Source organism: Styela clava, chromosome 4, assembly GCF_964204865.1.
Source record: "Styela clava chromosome 4, kaStyClav1.hap1.2, whole genome shotgun sequence".
Classification (NCBI taxonomy): domain Eukaryota; kingdom Metazoa; phylum Chordata; class Ascidiacea; order Stolidobranchia; family Styelidae; genus Styela; species Styela clava.
Genome location: NC_135253.1, coordinates 17,322,206 through 17,333,765, shown reverse-complemented (window position 1 = coordinate 17,333,765; position 11,560 = coordinate 17,322,206). Strand labels below are relative to the sequence as shown.

The 11,560-nt window shown below is 33.8% G+C and overlaps 2 protein-coding genes and 1 long non-coding RNA gene across 3 annotated transcripts in view; 1 reads left to right on the top strand and 2 right to left on the bottom strand.

The window, feature by feature from the left end:
* Nucleotides 1-10: 10 nt before the first annotated feature.
* On the bottom strand, nucleotides 11-2,286 carry LOC144422259 (uncharacterized). The gene is made up of 3 exons (XR_013475245.1): nucleotides 2,104-2,286; nucleotides 574-1,628; nucleotides 11-297 (listed from the first exon to the last, which is right to left on the bottom strand). It is a non-coding gene; the product is annotated as an uncharacterized LOC144422259 (long non-coding RNA).
* A 224-nt stretch (nucleotides 2,287-2,510) lies between these two features.
* Nucleotides 2,511-11,560, top strand: part of LOC120327206 (glucoside xylosyltransferase 2-like) — a 55,420-nt gene continuing 46,370 nt past the window's right edge. Inside the window, exon 1 of the mRNA XM_078112256.1 lies at nucleotides 2,511-2,525. The gene's annotated coding sequence lies outside the window, so the exon portion shown is untranslated. The remainder of the gene's footprint in view (nucleotides 2,526-11,560) is intronic.
* On the bottom strand, nucleotides 4,193-8,131 carry LOC120327230 (uncharacterized). The gene is made up of 6 exons (XM_039393689.2): nucleotides 7,940-8,131; nucleotides 7,055-7,191; nucleotides 6,503-6,570; nucleotides 6,103-6,171; nucleotides 5,917-6,000; nucleotides 4,193-5,665 (listed from the first exon to the last, which is right to left on the bottom strand). Exons 1-6 carry the CDS (start codon nucleotides 8,063-8,065, stop codon nucleotides 5,493-5,495), a joined length of 657 nt encoding a protein of 218 aa, XP_039249623.2. The 5' UTR covers nucleotides 8,066-8,131; the 3' UTR covers nucleotides 4,193-5,492.

The following is an 11,560-nucleotide window of genomic DNA, read 5'->3' as shown; positions in this document are numbered from 1 at the left end:
ATATAGAAGCGGTGTAGGAGTTACAAATCGACTCACTATGACGATACAGCGAGCCTAAAAATAGAATCCAAAATTTGAGAAATCGTTAATTTCAAGCCAACGAATAGGTGCATATGCTAATATAAAGTCATTAATTAAATTAAAACAATGTTCCCAAGACACCTAGTGATGCAAGTAAGGTAGCAATGATATAAAATGAATAAGAAGAAACACCTGCATGGGACTTGTATATAGCAATGAAGAAATTGTCGTAGTCGGTTAAAAAGAAAGTATCTTCTGAAGATAAATCTTCTGATTCTGCGTGAAACCAAAGAATGACATGTTTTGCAGTAAAAGTATCAAAGATGATAGATTAAAGATTTAAATTGTTCGAGAAGATTTCTGGCGTATGGAAGTATTTAGCTAGATTCAACTTATATATCAGATTTGTTATAATGTTATTTGTATGTCGGTACTTTGCTAAATTAATTCTGTATATAGATTGCAGATTGGTATGTTTAATCTAATTCTGTTTCATTTAAGTACCAATGTATCGGTATAAAACAAAACCAACGAGAAAAATAGTAGACAAACCTTGTTGAATCGTGTTTTGCTTTTTCTCTGAACCCCCTAAACTATCAAACACCTCGACAAAGTCATTTCCTGCGAAATATCAAAAAACTCTTAATTTCAGTGTTAAAATCAGCTTAAATTTATTAACATAAAGTTTCCACGTCAGAATCTGTTAATGTAAGCAAATTCTGGTGTTTGAAGAATGTGCTATAAATATATAGTCAATAGTGCATACCTTGAAAGAGGATACTCATGGTTGAAAATTATATTAACGGAGCTTGAAGAATGGAGAACTATGCACAATAATATCTTCAATTTGTCATGCTGGCAATTATAACTATATACAACGTTTATGTACAAATAACGGAGGTGGTAAGTGGAAGGAAGTAAACATCGTTTTCTGCACGAAGAATGAGTACAAAGTACCGGAACAGCCAGAGTAAAGATTTGGTTATTAAAAATAGGAAAAACGCAACCTCCTTCACACATAAAAGTGAAACCAAATTATATATGTTAGATTAAAATGTATTTCCCGTGGATAAATTTATGTCAAAAACGATGTTTTTACCCTATAGGGTAGCTGGTCTACTTACTTCTGAGATGGTAAATTCCTCCTTTTTGATCCTGAGTTATCTCGAAATGATGGGTTGTACGTTCAACGCTGCAGATGAAAAATTCCTATATACAGTATTTGTTTTCCTACTTCCACGGTCAAAGTAATTTTATAGATGCAATAGTTGTGCAAATTCATGACACAAATTTGTAATTAATAACGCGAGTAAAATAGGTTTGTAATTGTAATCAAAAATTGACATCCCACGTTAACCCGCTATGTTAAGTGGACTTTCTAGTGAGTTCACTAGATGCATTTCGTGATATTTAAGGTTTGATATTTTTATGCTATTTGCTATATATATGACATTTTTAGCGTTAAATATTTATTTGCCTCCCGTCATTAAAGTTCTCTGTTGTTATAACAAGCATGTTTCCTTCATCGGTGAAATTATTCAACATCCAACAGGTTCCAGAGGACGTGGAATATCGATAACATCATACCAAGGAGCTTTTGATTGAACCTGTGATAAAAGGTTATATATATACTGTAAAAACACAGAAAGGGCTACAGGTTGCAGTTTATTTAACTGCAGTTTATTTATCTGCTAAACCGAGTTTAACGAACATAAGTGATTATTTTAGCATTTTGAAGATAAATCGGGCAGAGATGGTGAGAAAGACTTGACCTTCTTGCTTTTTTTCTTAAGCCTACATGTTTACAATTTTTAAAAGGCATAAAGTACACATTAGCGATCCCCTAATTAAGTTTTATTTGAAAGCAGCATTTTTTTGTGTAAGTGCGAGCTAATTTTTAGAAAAATGAAATGCACAAAACACAACAACAACCCATCTAAAAATTGATCCAATTAAACAACAGGGAGGCTTAATTGTTTTTTAAACATACCGTATATGAAATCGAAAAATTATCATGATAAGATATAAACGATATGTTTTTAAAAGTAATAGTGGATAAGTAAACTAAATTTCATGTTTTACCCTCTTCCAGTCTATATCATGAATTAATGAAGAGACATAACGTGTAGTGCAAGTTGCTTTTGTCAACGTGACTAAAAAGAGCAGACTCAGAAGTGCCAGTCGGTTGAATTTACTTGTGCTAATCATTTTAATAAATATGTAACCAACGGTTCCTTCTGCTATTTGCTATAGAATTAGGATCAATAAATCTAGTGAGTTTCAAACAAGATATGCAAACAAAACAAAATGAAGCTATCGTGTCAGATGATATTTATTTGGTTCTAACCAATTTGATATGCGTATAACACATAGTTTTAAAATAATTTGAAGGTATCTTTATCCCTTCCCTCACAAATATTTCATTTTCTGTAATAAGATCTTTGCTTAATAAGCCTTAAGCCTACCTCACACTCCTGATAAGACGTTCTCTGAAACAATTGAAAATTTAAATGCAACCTAACTCTTTATGTGGGAGATGAAATCACGTTGCATATTGGCAGACATCGTATTTTCCTGGCATCATGATTATAAACAACTGCACATCTTACACCCGACACAGCGCTACGCTTTATGGCTTTGAACTTTAAAACAGATAAACCCTTTATATAGAAGGCCGAATATGATAAATTGTGTATGCAGCTGAAGATCAATTTTCCATTTTCCTGACTTCGGAGAAAAATGTGGCAGACATATGTGCCATAAATATCCCATGTAAGGCATATCGTTGATTTGTACAGATAAAGTATACATTCAAAGCGATGTATATATACAAGCATGTATCAAGCATGAATTGATATATTATCTTGTGTTGGACGTAAATCGTCACGAAGTATATACATGGAAGACTTGAGTTAGACAATATGATATCCCCTATACTCGACGTTTTATAGCCCAATTTATGGCATGTGTTTTTAAATCTACGAAGATAGCATTTTTTGGATGCAAAAATCCCAAGAATGGCATCCTATGTGACCTGTACGCAGTTAAAATATAGGGAACGGAAAAAAGCTGTATCCACTAAATTTTATATGGCTACTTTTCTGCATTTATCTTCTTTCGACACCCCATTGAAAGTGAATCTAAATTGTTTATTCTTGTGAAGATCAATTTCAAAAAGCGAGCAAATAAATACATTCTATATCTAACTAATACATTCTGTATATACTCTATAAGCTACCATTCTTCGCTATGTTCAACTCCAAACTGTGTCGATGCAAAAATAGCAAAAGAATTATTCCACGGGATTTTCATGTATAAAAATTCTAATTAATACTCTTCGTGTTCTGTCTAAAATTTTTATCCAGTTCCCTTTCTCGCGCCTTGCCTATATCATTTTAAGCATCTTCCCTCAGCGCCGACCTGTCTTTATTATATTATTCTTTCACTCTTTTCCATATGATTGTTTTTGACAGCGCGCCCTGCTTTTTCATCCAGAATTTCTTGTGATCTCGGGACTCGGTAACTTATTTTTCCGCTTTATTTGATACCATTCCATCTTGACTTTCGACTTGAAGACTATTGCCTATGGTATTTTGCCAGAAACCTTTTCCTGGTTTCTACCTTTTACTTTTTTTTTCGCTTTTCACCAAAGTTTCTTTTTATGTACAGTCGTATTTTGAGTATTTTGTAACAATTTATTTTTTGCTTCAGTCTCAATATTCATCACGACTAGTTTTCTTGCTATTGAACCTTTTTTAAATTATCTTCACGACTTTATTTGAAAACCTGTATTAGTTCATTTATTCATTATGTACTTTTTACACTAAATCTAGGGGACGATAGTTAGGCTAGAGGAGTGGTTGCTCGTTGTAATGAAGTTTTATAACGTAAGATGAGTATACATATTTATTTGTCTCGTAATGATAAGATATATACATTGATATATTAACAATTATCAATGTAACGGTGTATATGCACTAAGCCAGGCCTGCCCAACCTTTTTCGTCTCGCGGGCCACTCTCACATAACGAAATTCGTTGCGGGCCGCAAACGATTGTAACAATCTTTAATACTAGCCCAAGTCCGATTTCGTTAGAATTTACATAATACATAAAAGGCAAGATTATTACGGTAACATAAAATCAATCAAGTTAATAATTATTTTCTGGTTACTGATTAGTGCTGGCAAAATATTCGAATATCAGCAGTTTAGTATTCGAATATCTAGTAACACGAGGCGTGGACATGGCATCCGCGAGTCTCTCAATCAAAAAATCAATCATTACACAACGCACTTGTGGATTTCTGACGGCCACACGAGAATCTGCACACAGTTTTCACTAACAAACAAAGGCGGCAAAATTGAGTCTTGTATTTAAGTCATGGTGTTTATGATTTATTTATTTTCAGTGGCTATGATATTGTTTCAATATTTTAATGAGCGTAATGTGCGCCATCAAATTTTAGTGGGCCGTTTTGTAAAATTGAAACTTCAATACAAGTATTTAATGAAGAAACATTACAAAGACTTCTTGACAAATATATATACTAATTTGATTGGTAAAATTGCCATTTAAGTCAATTTTATCAGAATTATTGACGAATACGCAGTGACGATATTTCCAAATTGTTATTTAACCCTAACATAACAGACACAAAAATACAAACATAAAAGAACAACGTGTCCCGGAGCCAGGAGCAAAGATATTGTTGACTTTTTATTTTACGTCGGCTATAAAGAAGATCAAAGCCTACAATCAGAGTGAAACTAATTTGGAAATTTAGGCTCCAAATTAATTCCTATAATTGCGCTCAGCTTTCGTCGCCAATGATCGCACAATCAAGATCGCCGAACAAAACACACAGTTCTGCGAGAAATAAAAAAAATCCTAACTTCGATGTCCATCAGGGCGCAAGACTTGATACATACATAACAATAAGAATCGGCATCCGTATGTAGATAGATGGATGGAATATCACACCAAAATCACGAAACAAACTTTTGCCTATGTAACATAGTGAAAGTTCAAAAAGTCTGCTTACAAAATTTATAGGGCGGGCCGCAAAAAACAGTCCGGCGTGGTTGGGCACCCTTGCAGCTTGCACTAAGCCATACTGGCGTAAAACAAAAATGTGCGGTATTCAATTCTTCTGATAAATATTAAACAAAACAAACAATCTAAAATACATATAGTACTTGTAATGGCAGTTGGGATATAAGGCAAAGCGATGGCTAGGGTGGTTGAAGTAGGAGGGGCAAGGCGAAGTGCGCCTTTCTATATAGTATTTTCGGACCTCCAGAATTATGTGGACCAAGATGGCGCACAACCTGAACATAGTAGTTGTACCAGATTGAGTTTCAGGCTGTGCGCCATCTTGGTGCACATACTTCGGGAGCGCCGTATTTTCTGTGTACAAGCATTTTGTTATATTAAATGAAAATTTTTATATTTCAAGTAGAAGTTCTGAAATCAGACGACAATAACGGCAGCAGGGTCATTGAATCTATTTCCCATCCGGAGGCATAAATTTTTCAAGGTCATTACCGGAGATTCGAGGCCGTTTTCAGTCAGAACATCTGAGATTAGTTGAAGTTGATTTGAAGTGATTTGAGGAGTTTTTGCTTTGACATAACCAGTCCAACCTGCACAATAATCATATTAATATTATAAATATAGTATAATGGGATTGTTATATACAAACGATATCGGATTTACAAGTGGACTCCTATGACGTTACAGCATGGCTAAAACGGAATCCAAAATTTGAAGCCATTGAATGGACATAAAGACTGAAATGAATTGTATATTTAAAATAACCGTAATGTTGCCGAGACACCGAATGCTGCAAGTAGGGTAGCAATAATATAAAACAAGTAAGAGAAATACTTTTTACCGTTGTAGGACTTGTAAATCGCAATGAAGAAGTTGTCGTAGTCGGTTAAATAGAAAACCTCTTCTGAAGATAAATCTTCGGATTCTGCATAAAAAAGGTGAATGACATGTTTTGCATTAAAATTATCAAAGATGACAATTCAAAAGTAAAAACAAAACCGACAATATATACAGAGAGTAGACAAACCTTGTTGAATCGTGCTCTGCTTTTTCTCTGAACCTGCAAAACTATTAAACACCTCGACAAAGTCATTTTCTGAAAAATATCAAAACTCATAATTTTAGTGTTAATTAAAATTAAGTGTTGTCAGAATCAGTCATTGTGATCTGAATCTGTTGATCAAATATGTGTTATGAATGTTTAGTGCATACTCTTGAAAATGGATATTAACTGAGCTTGAAAAATGGAGGAATCTATATTCATTCAAACTCTTCACAATAAGATTTGATTATTAAATAGGAAAACAAACGCAACGTCCTTCACACGTCAGGATGATAAATTATATATTGTAGATTGAAATATATTACCCACGACGTAAATTATGTCAAAAACGAAACTTCTATCCTGTAGTACCTGATCTACTTACTCTTGAGATGGTAAATCCCTCTTTTTTGATCTCGAGTTATCTCGAACTGATGAGTTCTGGGTTCAACGCTGCGGATAAAAAATTTCTAAATAGTTGTTTTGCTACTTTCCACGACTAAAGTAATGCTATATATATATATATATATATATAGGCAATAGTTCGAATACCATTGAAGTTCGAGAGTAAGATGCAATTTTATCAGACAAATTTATAAATAATAACAAGAGCATAATAAACATTAGTATGAGAAAATTTACATCACGCGTTTAACCCGCTATGTTAGGCTATTTGAAACAATTTATATATATAATGTATAGAGTCTCTAAGAGTCATGACTTGGTACTGACTTGGTAATTGTTATCGCAAATCCATTTCTAAATCGTGTTCTAATTCCACTTGACAGAATAAGTCATGGAATTTTTTTTAAATTTCCGGTGAATCCCGATTGAACTTTTTAGTGAGAAACTATATATATGCGTTTTGTGATATTTAAGTTTTAATATTTCTATTCCATTTGCTATTCGACATCTTCAACGTTAAATCCATATTTGCCTTTTGTCATTAAAGTTCTCTGTCGTTAAAACAAGCCTGTCTCCTTCGTCGGTGAAATTATTAAAATTCCAACATCCAACAGGTTCTTGAGGACGCGGAATGTCGATAACATCATACCAAGGAGCTTTTGATTGAACCTGTCATAAAAGTTTGTATATATACTGTAAAAACACAGAAAATAGTTTATAATCTAGAGAAGTGCTTCCCAACCAGTGGGTGCCGAAGCTATTTCGTGGTGGGTCGCGACGTATTTCTAGGTGTTACATACAGTTTTCAATCAGATCAAGAAATTGTGGCTTTATCGTTATAATTACGTAACAATAACACATATGAGCAGAGGCGTATTTAGACATAAAATTGCGTCCATGACAAAGTTGAAAAATGCGCCCCTGGACCCTGGACCAGCATTGACTGACAAATTTTAACGACTATTTTTGGAATTGGATACTTTCACGTTATTTTCAATTATTCCCAATTTGACTGTCATACCCTAGACGCGACGATGTACTCGGATACATCAACTTTTTTCTTATATTTAATTATATAATGATTCGCACAAATGTCAATAAAAGTGGTTCGCGAACTGAAAAAGGTTAGGAAGCACTGATTTATTTTAAAACATCTTTACACGTTATACTGTAAAAACACAAATACGATTGCAAGTTGATTGGTGCATATATATATATATATATAATATGAACACCCTGTTAGAAAATTAAAAATAACCCAGGATACAAAGAAGAATATAGCTCAAAAGATTGGAAGAATAAAAGTTATTCACTTTTCATGAAGTAGATTATTAAAATTAGATATAAACACTATTTTTCAGAAAAATGACATTTCGCACAACAACAGCGGATAAGTAAGCTAAATTTCATGTTTTACCTTTTTCCAGTCTATATCATGAATTAATGAAGAAACATAACGTGATGTGCAGCTTGCTTTTGTCAAGGCGATTAAAAACAGCAGACTCAGAAGTGACAGTCGGTTAAATTCACTTGTGCTGAACATTTTAGTAAATATGTAACCAGCTTTACCTTCTGCTATTTGCTATGAAATAAAGTACAATAAATCTAGTGACTTTAAAACAAATATGCAAACAAAAATGATCTTAGTGTGTCAGATGATATTTATTTGGTTATAACTAATTTGGTATGAGTTTAATAAATAGTTTGAAAAAATTTGAACGCATCTTATTTCCCTTTCCTCGCAAATATTTCATTTTCTGAAATAAGACATTTGCTTAAGCCTTAAGCAGATCTCACACTGATGATAAGACGTTCTCAGGAACAATTGAACATTTAAAAGCAAACTAAGTCTCTATATGGGAGATGAAGTCACGTTGCATATTGCGGAAGAAATCGTGGTATCCTGACATCATGATTATAAACAATTGCACATCTTACACCTGACATCGTGCTATGATTTATGGCTTCGAACTTGAAATCAGATAAACTTTTATATGGAAGGCCGAATATGATAAATTGTGCATGCAGCTGAAGATCAATTTTCCATCTTCATGACTTCGGAGAAAAATGTGGCAGACACATGTGCCACAAATATCCCATGCAAGGCATATCGTACATTTGCACAAATAAAGTATACATTCAAAGCTATGTATATATACAAGCATGTATCAAGCATGAATTGATATATTATCTTGTGATGGACGTAAATCGTCACGAAGTATATATATATATATGTATACATGGAAGACTTGAGTTAGACAATATGATATCCTCTATACTCGACGTATTATAGCTTAATTTATGGCATGTGTTCTTAAATCTACGAAGATGGCATTTTTAGATGCAGAAATCCCAAGAACGACATCCTATGTGACCTGTACGCAGTTAAAATATAGGGAACGGAAAAAAGCTGCAAACACTAAATTTTATATGGCTACTTTTCTGCATTTATCTTCTTTCGACACCCCATTGAAAGTGAATCTAAATTGTTTATTCTTGTGAAGATCAATTTCAAAAAGCGAGCAAATAAATACATTCTATATCTAACTAATACATTCTGTATATACTCTATCTATAAGCTACCATTCTTCGCTATGTTCAACTCCAAATTGTGTCGATGCAAAAATAGCAAAAGAATTATTCCACGGGATTTTCATGTATAAAAATTCTAATTAATACTCTTAGTGTTCTGTCTAAAATTTTTATCCAGTTGCCTTTCTCGCGCCTTGCCTATATCATTTTAAGCATCTTCCCTCAGCGCCGACCTGTCTTTATTATATTATTCTTTCACTCTTTTCCATATGATTGTTTTTGACAGCGCGCCCTGCTTTTTTATCCAGAATTTCTTGTGATCTCGGGACTCGGTAACTTATTTTTCCGCTTTATTTGATACCATTCCATCTTGACTTTCGACTTGAAGACTATTGCCTATGGTATTTTGCCAGAAATCTTTTCCTGGTTTCTACCTTTTACTTTTTTTTCGCTTTTCACCAAAGTTTCTTTTTATGTACAGTCGTATTTTGAGTATTTTTTAACAATTTATATTTTGCTTCAGTCTCAATATTCATCACGACTAGTTTTCTTGCTATTGAACCTTTTTTAAATTATCTTCACGACTTTATTTGAAAACCTGTATTAGTTCATTTATTCATTATGTACTTTTTACACTAAATCTAGGGGACGATAGATAGGCTAGAGGAGTGGTTGCTCGTTGTAATGAAGTTTTATAACGTAAGATGAGTATACATGTTTATTTGTCTCGTAATGATAAGATATATACATTGATATATTAACAATTATCAATGTAACGGTGTATATGCACTAAGCCAGGCCTGCCCAACCTTTTTCGTCTCGCGGGCCACTCTCACATAACGAAATTCGTTGCGGGCCGCAAACGATTGTAACAAACTTTAATACTAGCCAAGTCCCGATTTTGTTAGAATTTACATAATACATAAAAGGCAAGATTATTACGGTAACATAAAATCAATCAAGTTAATAAATATTTTCTGGTTACTGATTAGTGCTGGCAAAATATTCGAATATCAGCAGTTTAGTATTCGAATATCTGGTAACATGGGGCGTGGACATGGCATTCGCGAGTCGCTCAATCAAAAAATCAACCATTACACAACGCACTTGTGGATTTCTGAAGACCACACAAGAATCCGCACACAGTTTTCACTAACAAATAAAGGCGTCAAAATTGAGTCTTATATTTAAGTCATGGTGTTTTTGATTTATTTATTTTCAGTGGCTATGATATTGTTTCAATATTTTAATGAGCGTAATGTGAGCCATCAAATTTTAGTGGGCCGTTTCGTAAAATTTGAAACTTCAATACAAGTATTTAATGAAGAAACATTACAAAGACTTCTTGACAAATATATATACTAATTTGATTGGTAAAATTGCCATTTAAGTCAATTTTATCAGAATTATTGACGAATACGCAGTGACGATATTTCCAAATTGTTATTTAACCCTAACATAACAGACACAAAAATACAAACATAAAAGAACAACGTGTCCCGGAGCCAGGAGCAAAGATATTGTTGACTTTTTATTTTACGTCGGCGATAAAGAAGATCAACGCCTACAATCAGAGTGAAACTAATTTGGAAATTTAGGCTCCAAATTAATTCCTATAATTGCGCTCAGCTTTCGTCGCCAATGATCGCACAATCAAGATCGTCGAACAAAACACACAGTTCTGCAAGAAATAAAAAAAATAACGTTGATGTCCATCAGGGCGCAAGACTTGATACATACATAACAATAAGAATCAGCATCCGTATGTAGATAGATGGATGGAATATCACACCAAAATCACGAAACAAACTTTCGCCTATGTAACATAGTGAAAGTTCAAAAAGTCTGCTTACAAAATTTATAGGGCGGGCCGCAAAAAACAGTCCGGCGTGGTTGGGCACCCTTGCACTAAGCCATACTGGCGTAAAACAAAAATGTGCGGTATTCACTTCTTCTGATAAATATTAAACAAAACAAACAATCTAAAATACATATAGTACTTGTAATGGCAGTTGGGATATAAGGCAAAGCGATGGCTAGGGTGGTTGAAGTAGGAGGGGTAAGGCGAAGTGCGCCTTTCTATATAGTATTTTCGGACCTCCAGAATTATGTGGACCAAGATGGCGCACAACCTGAACATAGTAGTTGTACCAGATTGGGGTTCAGGCTGTGCGCCATCTTGGTGCACATACTTCGGGAGCGCCGTATTTTCTGTGTACAAGCATTTTGTTATATTAAATGAAAATTTTTATATTTCAAGTAGAAGTTCTGAAATCAGACGACAATAACGGCAGCAGGGTCATTGAATCCATTTCCCATCCGGAGGCATAAATTTTTCAAGGTCATTACCGGAGATTCGAGGCCGTTTTCAGTCAGAACATCTGAGATTAGTTGAAGTTGATTTGAAGTGATTTGAGGAGTTTTTGTTTTGACATAACCAGTCCAACCTGCACAATAATCATATTAATATTATAAATATAGTATAATGGGATTGTTATATACAAAC

Excerpts from the sequence above, each read along its gene's own strand:
- LOC120327230 (XM_039393689.2), bottom strand. The coding sequence starts at position 8,065 with ATGTTCAGCACAAGTGAATTTAACCGACTGTCACTTCTGAGTCTGCTG. Across the intron at positions 7,192-7,939 it reads ATGATATAGACTGGAAAAAG|GTTCAATCAAAAGCTCCTTG; the intron begins GTAAAACATGAA and ends CTTTTATGACAG. Across the intron at positions 6,571-7,054 it reads GAGAACTTTAATGACAAAAG|CGTTGAACCCAGAACTCATC; the intron begins GCAAATATGGAT and ends TTTTATCCGCAG.